At 38.9% G+C, this 18,522-nt stretch overlaps 1 protein-coding gene across 3 annotated transcripts; it reads left to right on the top strand.

Annotated features, from left to right (window-relative positions):
* The first annotated feature begins 261 nt into the window (after window positions 1–261).
* Window positions 262–18,308, top strand: asz1 (ankyrin repeat, SAM and basic leucine zipper domain containing 1). Of its 3 annotated transcripts, none has more exons than XM_056766792.1 (17): window positions 262–566; window positions 682–781; window positions 889–1,011; window positions 2,054–2,168; window positions 4,119–4,230; window positions 4,410–4,544; window positions 5,375–5,496; window positions 5,797–5,869; window positions 6,300–6,356; window positions 6,859–6,971; window positions 8,664–8,769; window positions 9,454–9,567; window positions 9,635–9,751; window positions 10,023–10,137; window positions 14,895–15,172; window positions 15,290–15,554; window positions 17,856–18,308. In XM_056766792.1, the coding sequence occupies exons 1-17, from the start codon at window positions 471–473 to the stop codon at window positions 18,065–18,067; spliced, it is 2,253 nt and encodes a 750-aa protein (XP_056622770.1). In that variant the 5' UTR covers window positions 262–470; the 3' UTR covers window positions 18,068–18,308. The 3 variants fall into 3 exon arrangements, with proteins under 3 accessions (XP_056622770.1, XP_056622769.1, XP_056622771.1); XM_056766791.1 differs by having other exon boundaries at window positions 264–566; window positions 679–781; XM_056766793.1 differs by lacking the exon at window positions 9,635–9,751 and having other exon boundaries at window positions 265–566; window positions 679–781.
* The last annotated feature ends 214 nt before the right edge of the window (window positions 18,309–18,522 follow it).

Genomic DNA, 18,522 nt, shown 5'->3' with positions numbered 1-18,522 from the left:
CAACAAATAGAATGTTAATATATTTAAATAGATAGCAAGATGCAAGGTTGTACAAACTACGGAAGCACGTGTGAATTCGTGCAGTATGCGATTCCGTTGTTTCCAAATCGGAGCATCATGTTTGCACTTGCTTTGCATCTTCCACCGCTGAACCGTACGTCAAACGACGCCGCCATATTTGACCGGGCAAGACTGCAAGGTGAACATAAAATTGAATATGGCATCTGCGTTTCTTTGGATAAAAAGCCCGATTTCTAAACCGACTTCGATGGTTCATTATCTCAAATGTTATGTGTCAACGCGGCGTCTACGTCTGTAACTACTAATGATCCTAGGGTTACTATTGGTTGTTTTTATTACGTGATGTGGGCGTGGTTACCAATACGTCTTTGCGTCAGACGAATTCCGAAGTTGTCGTATTATGATTGCCGGGGCACGATTTTCAATATCCAGTGATTCCCGTCAAAGTCATGATTAACGAAATGAGCTACGGTTTTCCTGCTGGAGATGAGAGTGATGGAAGCGACGCCGACTGGGACATTGGATTCTCCAAACCGTGCGCTGAGGTAAACTTAAAAGCGTCATATGTTAATCTGCAACGTTCGCTCCATATGTCGTAAAGTGTTATTTGCCTCGGTTAATCGTTTTAAATTCTTTATAAATGAATTGTTAAAATAGCAGGAACCTGAAGTCCATTTGAACGTTGATGACAAAGTGTCCACTTTGAAAAGAGCCATTACTGCAGGAAATGTCGAGCTTGTGCAAGAGCTCCTGGACGGTGGTACGTGCCTCATTCTTTAAAAGACACAACACTACCCGGTTATCAAGAATGTTATTTTGTATGTTGTACTTGTCTTTGGAATGAACACGTTGTTTTTTTAATCTTAGGTATGGACGTTGAGACGCGGCTTGGCTTTGGCTGGACTCCTCTCATGTGCGCTGTCCATGTGGCCCACAACGAGCTCGCGCAACTCCTGCTGGATCGTGGCGCAAGTGCAAACTTCAGTAGAGGTATAATGAAGTGGTTTCTGTACGGCACATCATATGTAAAGCCGAAAAGGCGAGGTGTTGTCAGTACAGCATTGCTTAACATGGCCTTCATGTGACTCCAGTGTGTTGTTTTATTGGAGAGGATAGGCATCAAGCACAGGCCAGGAACCCAATGTTATCAAATCAAAAGAGCATGGCTAGACTTAATCCTTCAGGCGAGAATAGTTTGGTTTTCATTAAAAACTGTGACATCGAAGTAGGTAACGTTCTTTTGATTTCAACCCACGTGCTGGGGAGGATGAAACCGGTTACAGTTCATCCTGGTGTCCTTCATCTGACATTACTTATTGGTTGTGACGCACATACCGAGCTATTGAAATGTGCAATTAATCTGCCGGTGTGTTTTGAGTTTACACGTTGAATTTCTATTTCTTTTCAAATGAAGTTCATCTGCTAGTCATGATGAAATGTCTGCGAGCAATCATGCTTTGTACGGTTACAGGGTGCCCACTGAGAGGAGATGGTCTCGTCTCTTGACCGTCTGAAGCTGCGGGCTCAGACAGGAAATAATTAGACGTGAATGCAGCTGCCACTTCCTGGTCTGTGTTCCGCACAGAAGGGGGAGAAGGTAGAAGTGATTGATAACTGCTCTATGCAGAGCGTGGTGCTGGCGTCATTGCGCTGGCCCAACACTGGAGCTTTATTTATTTTCCTGCTCCACCGCAGACGCAACTAAACTGTGTCTGCATCCTACTCCGTAGTGGTGCTGCTCCTGTAGCCTAAACGCTGTTCTCAGCGCAACACTAAAGCCAATAACGTAGATGTGTCTCCTTAATGTATCAACACAACGTTGGGATTGGCTCCAGGTCACATATGAGTCAAGCAACAATAGGGCATGTTATTTTCATATGGCGTGTATGTAATCATTTATTTTACCGTGTATGTAGCTGTGGGGTTGCCAGTGTACTGTTGTTCAATCAACATCGTTGCAGAACATTAGTGTGCTTTCTTAATCATGTAGGTAACCCTTGATGTGTTTTTTTTGTTGTGATATCATACATAGACAACTTTACAGTTCTGATGGCTGCTTGCACTGCAACATCTGTCTCAGAAGAGAAGATCGCCAAGTGTGTGGCCCTACTGCTCAGTCGCAATGCTGACCCAAATGTGTGCAACAGGTTAGTGAAACATGGTGCAGGTGTGACTTGCGCATACACACATAGCATGTGGTCTGGATTGAATTTGACGAATACCTATTTTAACTAACCTTGTACTTTTCTTTATTGCGTGAAGTTAAATGGTATGGTAAATAATCTCAAACTTGCATCCACTCAAACCCGCTTTTAACAACAGGTTTATACAAATATATAAACAAGTGCGGGATTGTCTGGTCCCGTTGATTAAGCATGTGAAAAAAATGCTCCCACCAGCTACAAAACATTAACACTGGCCAGACAGCGTTTCAAACATGTCTTCCTAACAACTGTTTGGGAGGTGATGTGTACTTGATGGTGTATTGACTCCAGGCATTTTTCAGGGCAGCCCCCTGTTGCTTATCATCTGCCACCCGAACCGCTCACATGATCTGGAGTGTCAACAAGTATGTTGCTCACTTGACCGGTGAGAAAGTAATTGTGTCCCATCCAGACAAAATATTTAAAGTTCCGTAACAAGGAACTTGGGGGCACTGGCCTGTCAAAAGCCTGTCAAACACGCGTCCTCTTCCTCTGCCCCCCAGTGTTCCTCACATGACTGGCAATTTGTAGCAGCTGCATTTGCCTAAACTTTGTTAACAAATACAACAAACTTAGACTAAGCAAGAAATCATTTAGGAAGGAGTGTGACTGGCGTCTCAAGATCTGTTTCAAGTTAGAATCGATTTTTAGTTTTTTTTTGTTGAAAATTGCTGAGACTGCAGTTTTGCTTTAAGCTTTCATTTTCAATAGAAAATGGAAAATATATATTTCAAATTACTTATTCTAATAAAATGCATATGACAAACAGCATTATCAATATGTGTCCCTTAACTCTACTTCGTACAATTAGTTTATCTGGTTGTGACCTAAGGTGAGAGGATTTATTTTATAAAAACTGTTTAAACTAATCAGGTCACCATGCTGGGAATTAACCAATCGTGTTAGAATACTTTGTTCAGGTGCCCCAAGATGTTTCAGGTCAGAGTTGACTTATTCTTCTGTGCAAGGCAAAAGAAGATATTTTGAGAAATGTTTCAATGTATCAGCGTATTTCAAAATATCTTTTACAGGTTTGGAAAAACATGCGGGTGAGTAAATGAAGGAAATCCTATATTTTGGATTAAGTCAAAGACAATCTTATACTCATTATTCCCAATAGTGAAGCATTGAAAAGTGAAAAGCATTCATGTAGTTTGATTGTTCTAAAGTACACATGAATAAAACTGTTGTTTAAAACAAGTGAATGAGTGTTTAAATGATTATTTATGAAAATAATTTATACCTGTTGCTCACAGTTCCACTGTGACTTGTCTTTTAAATCATGACTTACCCACAGAAAATGAGTCTGTATTGACTCTGTAAACATCCCGATTGCTTCCCTGCCTTTGGAGAAGGGCAGTGTGTGAAAAATGCATTCAAGACACCACACATTTATCACAAATTCAGTCACAGACAGGGAAATGCGTAGATACCCGGGAGATAATGTCAACTTGAGGAATGATGGTGCCCTTGCTCACCTGCGCCTGACACTGTAGACTTGACTTCACCACCATCACGTTCTATGGGAAATGCCACCCAGGGTGATTAATAGCCTTAGGCTTTTCCCACAGACTAACAGTGGGATGTTTGACATGCTGGTTTGTAGATAAAATGTACATTTATGACAATAATAAAATATCTTTGTACATTCAACTAGGAAGTTCCTCTTTTGTGCATTAGATCGTTCCAGAGCAAGATGTCAAAGATTTATATATTTCTCTGCTTGTTCTTGGCTGATTTACAAGAGAGGAGGCATGCAACTTTTTACTTGTGTTATCAGGGAAGATGTGTGAGATTTAAACAATCATAATGGCAGATTTTTTTTCTTTGCAACTCTATTTGACCACGTCATAAGGGAACAACACTTATTTTTAATTTACAATTTTTACGCAGGAGCAGTTTGACGTGCTTGATGCTGGCAGCCAGAGACGGCTATTGTCAGGTGATTAATTTGCTGGCGTCACATGGAGCAGAGGTTAACTTTCAGAATGACAATGGACATACGGTAAGATCATTATCTCTCAAGGCTGTGATGATCGTAAAAATATGAAAGTATTAATATTTTCTTCCTCACTTGCATTTTATAATCATTATCCATTTTTGCAGACTTAATGTTTGTAAGAGATCACTCCACTGATATTACTTCTCCTGGATTTGAACTTTAACAATGTTCTGTTATTATAGGCCCTTATAATAGCAGTGCAGTACGGACATGAAGTGGCCGTGTTGAAACTGCTCCAACTAGGAGCTGATAGGTATATCAAAACCAAAACAGGGAAGACGGCAGCTGACATGGCCAAAATATTCAAGAAGACTGAGGTAATTTACACCATGTTCGCTTAGCCAATGTTGAATCTATAGTCTCGTAGGAAAAAATCTCCTAATCCAGTACTGTGGGTGTGCCAGGTCCACTCGTAACCCCCCCAGTGGAGATGGGCCTGGCACACCAACAGTATTGTTATGGTACCTTGGTACAGTGAGGTTTCATGGGACTTGACAGAATCTAATGAATTGATGCTTTTTGGCACTTTTTTGATAGTGCTTATCGTATGGTCCTACTTGAGACCTGCTACCCATTTTACATGTAAGATGAGACAAAGTTGGGCCTGAATTTAATATTTCAATGGATTTGATAGCTTCATGCTGTTTGGAATATATGTATATAAATATAACGTCCATTTCTTAAAGGGGTCATATGACGCAAACACGTATTTTCTGTGTGTTTGGTGTGTTATAAGTAGCCCATGCATGTATTAGTCACGAAAAATTGCAAAAAGTGTGGGAACAAAAGATGCATTCTTTCTAAAAGTGAATGCTCATCCAAAACTGCCTGAAACACCTCGTTTAACCACACCCCCACAAATCTAGGTCAGTTCGTGATATGATTTGACTTAAGACTGCCCAAATGTATGCGCAAGTAAGGTGGGCGTACCTGTCAGTACAATTGCTTTGGGCCTTGATGTTCCAAATATGGTAAGAGGCGTTACATTTCCATCACATGCCTGCAGTATTCGACCAATCACTACACACTGTTTTACCCCTTCAAACTTGTTCTCCATTCAGAGAGAGAGAGAGAAAGATTGAGTTTTCTTTGTTAGATTTTAGCCCTGTAACTTTAACCAGCCTTCATTTAAATCATGTTCCTTCAGATGTCCAGGATTCTTAGCTCCACAGAACCTTATGCTGTAAATAACCATGCATCGTCCAAAGCTGAGGTGCTGTGTAAATATCTCAATCAAAATCTCAACCTTCCATGTGCCTACAAAGAGAGGTGAGTTTCTATGTCTGTCGCCTGGGTCTGTGACTTTGGTTCTAGTGCCCTCTAGTGGTGACTGAAAATAAAAACAATGTTTGATGTACATGAAACTGTACAGTTCTCATAACCGAAATCACATAAGTCATATGGCATGCATCACTAAAACAATGGAATACATTCAATATTTAAAATGTAAAACAGCTTTTGTAAAGACTATTAATTATATGGTCCTCCTAATCAAAGCAAAAGTCAAAAGTTGTGACAGTGTTGAAATGACTCGTGTTTATATTTTATCGTCATGGTTTGCTCTTACAGTTCCTCTAAGCTCAGTGATATCCAACTTTTGCTGCATGGTCTGAATCTGGACCATCTTTCTGACGTTATTATGGTGAGCTAGTTACTTTGTTTTTGTAAAAAATATAATTTATTTGATGTCTTAATTCTCCTTTTGAGTTGAGAAAACACTTCTAACTATGTTAACTTAATTCCTGTGGGTGGAGTTTAATCTATGTAAACAGTAGTAGTTACATCACATGAGTTGAGAAATTGGATATAACTTTACATAGACAAGGTTTGTAAGCAGTTCTTTCACACTAGTCTCATACTAACACATACAGTGTAATATTTATGTTTAAGAAACTGTGTCATTAGTGTAACCATACTTTGAGTGTTTATTCTGTTCTGTAGAAATTTCCCAGTGTAAACTTTTGTAGAATCAACAGTCGGTCATAAACATTGTTTTTAACCCATAATATTTTCTTTTACTGTGAGTGTCAGTTATCCTGACTCTTTATTACACCCATTTTTATCTTTGCCAGGAACAGGACATCAATTGGAACGACCTGTTTGTTATGGAAAAGCAGGATTTGGAAAAGGTACTGTATTTAACAAAGATGTATGCTAACATCTAAATAGATGGAAAAAAGTATTTTGTCACATCACTAAGAAAATTACCAACATAATATAAAGCAATAGTTCACCCAACAATAACAAATCTGTCATCATCTTGTCATTTCAAACTTGTTCGACATTTTTTTCTTCCGCCAACCCGAAAGAAGATATTGTGAAAAATGTTGTTAAATGGTCCCGATTCACTTACATTGGTTTCGGTTAACAAACTTCTTCAAAATATATTTTTTGGCGTTCTGCAGAAGAAAGAAAGTCATACAGGTTTGAAATGACAAGAGGGTAAGTAAATGATGAAAGAATTTTCCTTTTTGGGGGAACTATCACTTTAACAGTACTTGGATCTAGTCTGAGGTACCTGTCCCTGCTTTAAACATATATTTTGTTAAAACCTTTTGAACTGTAAGACCATTCATCCCATCAATAAAATGTTACTTTAAACAGATAAGGTACATATTTTTCTCTTTGTAGATTGGAGTAACAGACCCTGAGGATCAAAAGAAGATTCTCGGTGCCATTGAACAGATGAATCTTGACAAAGTAGATCTGGACATGCTGACACCACTTAATAATATAGACAGCGGGTAAAGCTTATTCACCATCAAGTTAACCGGAACTTTCCTACATTCTGCTTTTATTGTGTCTACTTAGTACATTTTATCCAGTCCATATTTTCATGGAGTTACATTTTGTGGAAACAAAGTAGGCACATTGCAACCCCATAGGTCTATCAGTTTAGCTACATGAATGCTGGACATGAAAGTTTTCCCATGCTGGTAACATTATGTAGTTCAACCCTGTGGCGCAAGACTCATAACAGGACGACAGTGTCTTGACAAGGCTTCTATGTAAGCCTGTCTTAATGGTTTAAGCTCTAGTAATGATTTGTAAGGTGAGAAACGAACCAGTGTCATGTCTGCATGCTCCGTGCTCTGACTGATGACGGCAAACAGTCGCCGTGGCGGCCACATTTAACTTTAAAGTCCACACTTAATGAATCTAATCAATCTATAATTTCTTTATTCAATGCCAAGGGGGTACAGAGAGGGCAGACGTACACACAGTAAATTGCGTAGTTAAATCCTCTTCTGATGGGCGCTCCGTAAACACACATTAAAAGCATATAGAGTTACAGTACGTTTTCACAAGAGTTTATAATTAACTGTGAGGAGGAGTTATTTCCGGTAGATTCCAGGGTTTTCCGACCTTTTGTGTTTTGAAGTGGAGCTTTGTGTTAGTCACCAACATGAAGCTTTCTATTTAATAAGAGACCAGAGCTTCTTGTACATTCATAGGTTTGGACTGTTCAAATAGGGAAAGACCTAAGGTGTATGAGTATATATTATCCAGGTGTGACATTTGAACAAAGTACAGTTATTTACACTCTTTATAATGGAATTGAAATACAAAACAAGCTTAAAGGGATAGTTCAGCCAAGATCCTTTCATTGTTTATTCACCAAACCTCTATGACTGTCTTTTTTGCAGAAAACAAAAGATATTTTGATGAATTGTGTCTACTTCCATTGTGTGGTCACAACCACTGAGACATTTCTCAAAATATCTTCTTTTGTGTTCCACAGATGAATGTTTCAAGTTCAGGATTTGAATGACATGAGGGTGAATAAATGACAGATTTTAGGTGGACTATCCATCTCTTTTTTACAAACATTACATTTTTTAAAGTGTGTACCTTGTCAAAAAACCACTGTAGATTACCTGCAACACAAATATGTTCTGTAGTCTTTTTTAATTCAATTGAATTAAATAAAAAAATCCTGTAATTGCCAACCAAAGAACATATTCCTTGATGGAAAATGATAGATCTTCTCACAGTGCCTATTTGGACGGTGGCATTAACCCAGCACTTAGTCGTCCCACAAGAGCCTATCACTCATTCAGTCATAGAAAAACTAACAAAGCGACTCTCCGAGCCCATCTCTCCATCCTGGAGAAGATAGTAATTCCACAGGCTCTGACAGTGTTTACCACAGCCTCTGACAGAGTGTTAGGAGAAGAAAACGGCTGCTTGGGGAAATGCCCTGTTAAGATAACACTATCAACATTGCATGGTATGTGTGAGCAATTACAGGGATTTGAAATCGTAAGTGATGGCAGAAGTGCGCCAAAAACGCTGTCACCAAATTAGGGATACCATTGGAAGTTAGCGAACTCTTTAGCGGGAAATATTTAAATCCGGCATGTTTAGTATTGGTTAAGTATTTGATTTTAATTCAAATGAATGGTTTCATTTTGGAAATGTCTTGTCTTCCCCAGGAGTGAAGAGTTTCTGAACTTTCTGATCAGCCTGAAGCAACAATGTTGTTATTTGACAGAAACAGTACAGGATGTCATCAGCAGGTTCCCCCGTAGTGCCTCTGAGGTTTGATGTGTACTTTTGGGGATTTACAGTCTAACACATGTCCAAGTGTATTTTAAACATTAAAGGAACAGTTCACACAAAAACAAGTTGTTTATTCACCCTCAAATTGTTCCTAATCTGTATAAATGTTTTTGTTCTGTTGAACACAAAAGAAAATATTGTGAAGAATACTTGTTACTAAACAGTTCATGGCCACCATTGACTACAATTACAATGGTGAAAGTGCCCCAGAACTGTTTGCTTTCCTACATTTTTAAAAATATCTTCTTTTGTGTTCAACAGAACAAAGACTTTTATAAAGAAATTTTTCCTACTATGGTAGTAAATGGTGGAACTGTTTGGTAACAGGCATTCTTCCAAATATCTTTGTGTCCATCAGAACAAAGAAACGTATACAGATTTGGAACAACTTGAGGGTGAGTAAATTAAGACAGAATTTTCATTTTTGTGTGAACTGTTGCTTTAAGGTCATTGCTAGCCATTAACTGAAATACAATTATTTTTTAATGCAATATATACAAAAACAGAATCAGAAGTCCAGGAACGAAACCTGAAATCCTGCCTCAAAAGCAGAGCTTAACTATAGATATATAAGAACTATCACATAAATTGTATGGTTAGTAGATGCGTTAATCTTTTGTGCATTTAATGTGACAACTTGCTCAAGATAACGTTGTTTGACAGGTGGTTCTTACATGTGATCCCGAGAAAGAGGCTCAAGTCATTTGCGCCGACATAATAACTCAGACGGGAGACCTCCAGAAAGAGATGGCCTGTCTTAAGACCCTGCTCACCAAGGTCAGTCACGTCCACATTCCTTCATGTCCTCATCTTTCATCATCTCTGCCAGTTGTATTTACAATAGTTTTGTCTAGTGAAAATACTCAAAGTGCTGAGACCAACAAGGGCAGCCATTACATCCCACTCGGAGGTCTCAATAGACTCTTGTAGGGGACGACATGAGGCACAGACACTGATGAAGGTAATCAGGTTGCCCCCCCATGTCAAGATGGAATCTGACAACCAATGAAGGCCATGTGGTCACGGCTGGCAGCATGCCGAGAACAAATACAGTGATGTAGTAAATCTTGGATCACCTTTCCAGGGAAATTCTACAACTCCCATCAATCTCCAGTCTGGGATTAGTGAAACCTGTCTTAGTATAGCTATTCTAAGCATTAAACATTTAGCAGTGCTTTGATAGAGAAATGGTGATAGAATTAACTTCTTTTTACTTCTTTATTTGTTTTTAGACTGATCACACAGAATGCATCTTGCAGCCTCTTCCTCCTAACTCCAATGTTGGTAAAAGAGGAACGGGCCGAGGGGGGTTTGCTGTGGTGCTTGGACTTGGAATGCTCGGAGCAGGTCTACTGATTGTGTTTTCACAATCTAAAACTTTGAAATACTATTTTTGATCTTTTTTTATTTATTTCAGTGTTGATTTGTATTTTAAGTTGTTTCTAAAGTGTTCATTATTAATTTTCTTGTGTTCTGCTTTTGTTTTGTAACGATAACACTTTCAGTTGTGCACATGTAGACTGTTATTCAAGAAAGTATTAATTGTTTATTTGGTTTTTGAAGACAAAGTACATTAGCAAGATAAAGGTTTCTCAAAACCAAAACGTTTTATTTCCGTTTCTGAAGACGGCGCTTTATGTCATTCTCACTGTCAACATCTGTTGTGTTTGCAGTTGCGAGATACTGGCAACTATTTAGTTTTTTTGGAATTTGCCGGGGGGTACAAAAAGAAAACTACATACAAGTCGCTGTCTGTGGTGCTGAAGTGTCTGTTTTGGGAGCAGGGTGAGCTCAACAGGGGTATGCTTGATATCAGGATGATTGAGTAGATAATGGATAATATGTGACCGTGGATCACAAAGCACAGGAACATTTTTACCAAAAGCCTAAAATACGTTGTATGAGTCAAATATATAGATTATTTTTTCTTTTATGCCAAAAACTAATAGGATATTAAGTAAAGATCATGTTCCATAAAGATATTTTCCTACCTTAAATATATACAAACTTTTTGTGAGTGGATGGCCTGCTACAGCTCCTCTGATTAGCAACTTGCAAGGCAATTTTCTTAATATTTAGATTCTTTTACACTCCGATTCAAGAGTTTTAAACGGCTATATCTCTTTCAGATATTGTGCTTCGTAGCAAACCATGCATCAAAAGAAAGCTTGTTTATTGAGCTTTCATGTGATGTGAAAATCTAAATTTCCTGAAAATTGACCCAAAAGACTGGTTTTGTCCTCCACATAAGAAGCTGATTACTTGGTTGTTCATACTTCATGGGTAGTATTACACTGACATGAGGCCAAGGAGACTGATGGGATAATTATTGCATGACACAAAGGAAATATTGCATTACAATAGCATACTATTTAATGTTAATGTTGTTTGTTAACACAGTGAGAACCACTTTGTAGTGATTTTTACGTGTTTTATTTTTTTAAATTACACCTCAAGACGCTACCCTTATTGTATAGTACATAGTACGTTATAGTAACTCCAGAATTTCATATAATTAAAGACAAGAAATATCTTTGTGTGATGAGTTATCACACACCTGTACTGGAACGTGGCTGATGTGAAACTGTACTTGCTTCACTCCCAAACAATGGAAAAGCTTTTGGACCTTTGGCAGAGAAGGTTGTCTCAGTTTTGACAGTGCAACAAAGGTTACAGTGTTCAGAAGACTGAGCCAGATCTCAGTGAGAAAGAACAGGTGCACATCACTAACAAACGCCTGTTGTGTCTTGAGTGCTTCTTAAATATTGTTCGTCTGTGTTTTACAAGTGTGAAGATATTCCCGCAGAAATCGTTTGTCTTTGTATGATGTGTCTGCTGTTAATTTTATAAATATAGCTTTGACGTCTATGATAGATGAGTAACTGGCAGTGAACCGTGCAGATCTTTGGCTTGAAAATATTAGAGAGAAATGAAGACATATAGCTTCTAAATATTTACACAGAAAAACGGTTAAGATGGAAAATCTGAAGATGTTAAGTAGCGTTATAATAGATATAATGTGCTATCCAAACAAATGGTATGTGATTTAACGCAAAAATCTGCTGCATGATGCCAGCAAAGAAATAACTAATAACAGTCCTAAATAAAACCATAAATAAAAAAACTGATATATATTTAATTCTGGGTCTATATTTTTAATTGTATTTATGACTAGAAAGCAATTTGTTTGTTTTTCTTTCCAAAGAATAGAAATAAAATCAAAATAAAACTTAAATATTTAAGCAAAGCAGTCTAGATCATCTCTTCAAACAATTTATTCCCATATTTTACAAAACTCTGAGAAGATTCCGGCTTCCCTCACTGACATGACAAGGGTGAAATTAGGACAATTCAAATTCCATCATATTAGCGACGACAAGAACCCATTTCCACGCTCCCGCGACCGCTCCTTTTCCACGGAGATCACGAGAACGATCCCAGTAATCTGGTTCCCATCGCTAGAAAGTACTTCGCAATAAGAGGAAGAAGGACATATTAAACCTTTCGCAAAAGCTGATCAAAGATGGAGGAAATCCAGTGCGACAATTGAACAGTTCGTGAAAAGTTCAAAAGAATGTGATAATCCAATTGCAATGCACACATCATCGAGGACATGTTTGTTGAGGAGTATGATGAGGATCATTTCGTTAAATCCAAAAAAGTAGAAAAGACAACTCGTTTTCCCTGTTACTGAACAATCCTATAAAGCTTTTATGAAATGACCTGGCATGTTATTAGGCTGTTGATAATCATTATACATTGTAAAATATTGATTTAGGTACTCTGATTATTTAATAATATGTATCCGCTATAAAAAATAGGAACATCAATAGACCTAAATGATTCTTCGTTCCCTATATCTTCTTATCAGCTATTTGTTATAGTGGTAAAATACACAGGACAGAATAGACATTTCATGTTGAACCACATTCTATACTTTCGCTCCTTTGGAAATTGGCCAAACCTGTGGCTGGTGTCAAGCTAGCCTGAACAGATACTTTCAGACATCTAATTTCTTCACTTCATTCCTAAGAAAGGACTGCGCCCACCCCTTGTGTAAGCAATTTAAACCTGATAGGAGATCATCAGCTATCTGCAGCACATCTTTCTCAACTTCAGACCAAAGAAGAGCATCCGTCTGTCTCTGCAGTGACACACATTTCAGTCCAGCATGCTTTTACGGTGAGCCGATCGTTCGCGTTGCGCCACTGCGATGGTTTTTTGATCTGGGAGAATAAAAAGCATTTTGCTCCGAGCGCCTCAGTCACATGCAGTTCGTGTTTAATTGATTTGCTGTTAAACCGCAGACAAGTACCGGAGCGAATGAGTGTTACTATACACGTTTTATAATATGAACTTTTTGCCAAGTGGAATATGTTTTTATCTGTCCGTGGCAATTTGCTGGTTCACATCAAGTGCCGACGCATCGTGGTGGTATGTAGCCTATATAATATTTCATATTTTAGGAAACTTTGTTGTTAACAAATTCTATTGAATATTTATGAAATAAAGTGTTACAGTCTAGTTGAATTTGGCCATTCTCTTAGATGTGTTTTCCCTAATTAATTGATGGTAAATGAAAAGTGAAGAATTTTTTTTTTCAATATATAATTTTACAAAGAATTCTTTTCCAGACTCTTGTTTAAAAAACGAATGTAAAGGCCAACATATATATATATATATATATATATATATATATATATATATTATAGTTTTTGATTGTGTCGAGTTTGCGTGTGTTTTGAATCGGTCGACTAAAGAGATCTCCATCGCCCAGTCCTTGTGCTTTCATCTTTATGCAGGTACATGGGAACTCTCGGATCGCAAGTGATGTGCGACAACATCCCTGGTTTAATTAACAAACAGCGTCAGTTGTGCCGCCAGCATCCCAAAGTGATGCAAGCGATAGGCTCTGGGATTAAAAACTGGATTGGGGAATGTCAACACCAGTTCAGAAACCACCGGTGGAATTGCAATACTATGGCGCGCGAGCACAATCTTTTTGGAAGGCTTTTGCATCGAAGTAAGACTGTATGTTTTGTTATAAGTCAAACCGTTTTGTGCAACATATAATATGTTCTCTACACTCAGCCTGCAGTGAAATTCCTTATCTGATATCATATCCTATTACAGAATGTAAAACTTGATGAACTGGGTGTGCTTTTTTGGTCCCTTTGGTGGTGCTTATCTAAAATCTGTTTGCTTGTGTGTGTGGCACTGTATGTGTGTTTTAATTTCACGTTTTATGCAGTTTCCAGTCTGGCTTAGCACATTTGTCGTGTTTATTTAATTTGATCTTTGCATTACATGGTAGATTTAATGCAGTTTGAGGAAGACTGGATTTTTGTATCTGGTGAGTCAATTCACCAGCTTCCTCAGTCTGTAGGTTTTTACGACTGTAAGTGTCCGTGACTCTTATTCTCCGTTCTGTGTGTAAAATCATATTAATGGGAACATCCACAAAGAAGCTCTCTGTCCCAGGCCTCTAAGCTGCTCTCCACATAAAAGTTAGGTTAAACCTTTGACTTTAATCTTCTTGCTTAAGGTATTCAGACCTCCCAGAAAGATTCCTAACTTCTCTGTGACACTGTGAGAATCTACTTATTGTCAATGTCAGCTCACTAATTTAAAAGAATTGCAGGGATTTTGTGGCCCTGACAAAGTTGAAAACTTTAGACATGTGAAAGGCTGCAGCAGAACTTTTGGTTTCTGTTGTGTGATGTTGTTCATGTCACCTTTTCTATCATAAACTCATAGCAGACGTCTCTATATCGTGATCCCATTGGATTTGTCTTTATTTGGAAAATAAAGTCTGCATTTTTTAAGTTTGTTTACATTTTGACCCGCTAATGATTATTATTGTGAAAATGCATAATAATATAATAATGCTAGATGTCTTATTATCTTAATCAGTTAAAGATATTTTGTACTTTTTGCTACGCAAAAACATTTTTACAGATAATATACCTTTTTGGTATAAATCACTTTGTAATGCTAACTTCCTTTTTTATGAAAATATGATCTATCAGATCATTGGACTTCTTGTGTGGTATGGATATATCATTTCATATGTTCAGTTTACATTATTCCTTGTTTTTTCTCAGGCAGTCGTGAGGCCGCCTTTGTCTATGCCATCTCATCGGCGGGAATGGTCCACACCTTGACCAGGGCGTGCAGTCAGGGTGAACTAGACTCCTGCTCGTGCGACCCTGGAAAGAAGGGCACATCTCGTGATGCCAAGGGGTCTTTCGACTGGGGTGGGTGCAGTGATCATGTCGACCATGCGATCAAGTTCTCTCAGCTCTTTATCGACGCCAAAGAGAGGAAGGAGAGAGATGCACGGGCTCTTATGAACTTGCACAACAACCGTGCAGGGAGGAAGGTAACAAAGCAGGTTTCTTGCAAATAGCTGTCGAGACACGCATACCCTCTTGAGAAACAGACAAATTGTTATATATGACCATGATGATTCCAGACGTTCTGTTCTTTTTCCATACAGGCAGTGAAGCGCTTTATGAACCTTGAATGTAAGTGTCACGGTGTCAGCGGCTCGTGCAGCGTTCGTACCTGCTGGTTAGCCATGGCTGACTTCAGACAGACTGGTGACTATCTCCGCAAGAAGTACAACAATGGCATTCAGGTGGTGATGAACCAGTATGGAACAGGCTTCACAAGCACCTACAGAATGTTTAAGAAGACTACCAAAAATGACCTTGTCTACTTCGAAGACTCGCCCGACTACTGTTTAGGCGACCATGAATCTGGTAAGTGTACTTGCTTCGTATGAAAAGGATAGCGGTTAAGCAAGGCCTCTTATGCCATGATTTATTCTTTAATTAGTTGAGTCAGCGCATTTCTCAGCATTCTCGCTTGTTTCATAAGTCCGTGTGGTGTCTCCACCCTGCAAGCCTCGAAATCATCAATGCTTTAGTCTCGCCCCCAAACCCAGAGTGGATGTAATCAGAGGACGAGAGCTATTTAGCTAGTTATTACATACACAATAGTCATAACCCAATCCTGTAACCCGAATGCAGGTTAAGATTCCCTCCCTCAGGCAGAGGTTTATCTCTTTTTACCTTTCTGCGCGTATGTGTGTGTGTAAATACTGAATAACACCAGGTGTACTTATGTGGGAAGCAGTAAGGGAGGGGGTGCCTGTCAGACTGCAGATGATCCCTGCTATCAGGTGACGCTGTGTTTAGACACATTACCACAGTTTTGTGGGCAGAACGGGAGCTGAAATTTAATCCCGACGTGCAAATGCTATAAATCACTGCCTTCCACGGCACCTCTATATTTTCCGCTTAAAACTGGCAGGAATATTTGGAGAGGTAGGTCATGACTCTTTCAAGTGCCTGAGAGTGTAAAGGAGAGTTGAACTCATTTACACATGTGCATGCGTGTATTTGTGCCTATATGCACTGATTAATTTAATGTTATAAACAAACTGGAGATAAATTAAAGATCACATTATGTTTATTAACTTATTTTATCTCACAGATAAACCTTGTGATAGTTCACCCCTAAACCTTTTTCTTTACTTGTAATTTCAAACCAGTGTGACGTTTTCTCTTCCGCAGAACACAAAAGAAGACATTTTGAAGAAAGTTGATTATGGAACGGCACTGAGCCCCATTCACTTCTGTTGTATGGAAACGACGCCAATGCAAGGGAATGGGGGCCAGCTAACAGCATTCTTCAAAATATCTTCTTTTGTGAAAGTCATTAGGGTTTGGAATGACAAGAGGGTGAACTATCACTTTAAAGTTACATTTAGGGGAAATGATAATGATTACAATAGTAATCACTATTGAAGTGTTAACCTGTGTTGACCTCTCTGGTCTGGTGGTTTGTGGCAAACCGTCCGTCTGTTTGATGTCAGTTTTAGGAGACACAGACTATACCTCCACTGCATAAGTGTGAAATCAATTACCAGCTCCCACCACGGCCACACATGTTAAAGTCATCTCTTCGCACCCCCTCATCTTAATTCAATAAGCAGATGCACACTCAGGTATACGATGCCCATGATGTGAACGATATCAGGTCAGCATACCAGCCTGCTGTGCGGGGGTGTGGCCATGTCATGCCCAGACACATGCTTGCCTACTTGCAACTGAGTTCAGCAGACCAGCGGTGACATGACGATGCTGGCGCTATTGGTAGAGTTCAGGCATTCGCTGTGCTTTTATGGAAAAAGAACAGTTTGTATAGTGTTATGTCTCGATAGGCATTTAAGTGACCTTACAAACAAAGGCTGCGGATTGTCACTCAAGGGGGCATGAAAGCGAGGATATATATCGGGTCTTTAGCTATTTCTGTATCAGCAACGATCAGCGGCGCGTCGGGCTCATCGAGGGTGGGGTCTCTGAGATTAAAGTCATTGAAATGAGTATGTGATGAAGACTCTGAGCAATAGTTGATAGCTCCTATCATCAGTCCCTCATCTCACCGAGGAGCAAGCGGTCATCTTTTTACACGGTGCAGACAAACACAGCCTCTTCAAGACAGATCTGTCTGGACACTATCAGACATCTGCCAGGCACTACACAGATGAGGTCTGCTTGCTTCAGGAATTTGTTCAAACATTCGCCACATTATTAGATTGTGACACGGCAGCATGGGATGGGGAACAATAAAGCATGGTGAAATCAAACACCAGCGGTGGCATGGTCTCAAAACCATAACCAACAGTTAAATGTTCTCCAACTGCTCATCACAGCCGTGCAATAAAACGTGCAATAAAAAACTATATTCTCGTATTCAATGTTATTGATCTAATATACAGCTAATCACAGTCCACTGCATAATTTTATATATAACGCTTTATAGTAATATTATAGATGCACATCTGTACATGCACTATACTGTCTAGTGTGCTTTTGTGTATTGTCTTTTACATAATTGTCACTATTATTTTGTTACCTGTGCCTTGTCACTTTTTTATCCTCTATGTGCACTGGAAGCTTGTCAGTGTGAAGCACACTTGGCTTTCTGATTCTGAACATATACCAGAGTAAAATACATTTTTACAGTATGTCTTCTTTTTGTCTTTCTTTTTGCAGGTTCTGTGGGCACAGGTGGCCGAGCTTGCAACCGTACGTCCCGAGGGGCTGACAGCTGTGAGGTCATGTGTTGTGGGCGGGGATATGACACATCACGCATGAGCCGCACCGTCAAGTGTGAGTGCAAGTTTCTCTGGTGTTGTGATGTGCACTGCAGAGACTGCCATGAGGAGGTGGACGTGCACACCTGCAAAGCCCAGTCCATCACATGACCCCACCTCTCCCGCATCTCAGTTATCTTGTAGTTTTCAAAGCCAAACCTTAGAGCAAGGTCTGCAGTGCTTTTCTATAAAAAAATTAGGTACAAGCAGACCAGTCTTGGCAGCATGACATACACAAATGAGCAGCGATTTCAGAATTGTTTTAGTCAGTTTTATAGCACAACTGATTTTGAAGTCTTAATTAGATGTATCCAGCATCTTATGTTTATGATTCTAACTGTCTTATTTTTCGTACCATAACACAAATATTTATTATTGCTTTGTTGTATAAGAATGTCTATCTGAAACGTGTTTCATATTTTAAATGTAAATACAGACTCTATGTAATTTAAAATAAAGATTACATGTATGATTTGTTTGAATTATTGTCTAGAAAGGTTGTTGTCCTATATGTTTGAGATGTTAGGAATTATGCTAATGACATTTTATCATCAAACGTATATCAA

Source organism: Triplophysa dalaica, chromosome 14 (assembly GCF_015846415.1).
Source record: "Triplophysa dalaica isolate WHDGS20190420 chromosome 14, ASM1584641v1, whole genome shotgun sequence".
Lineage (NCBI taxonomy): Eukaryota > Metazoa > Chordata > Actinopteri > Cypriniformes > Nemacheilidae > Triplophysa > Triplophysa dalaica.
Note: the sequence above shows the minus strand (reverse complement) of the source record. Positions and strands in the feature narration are given on the sequence as shown.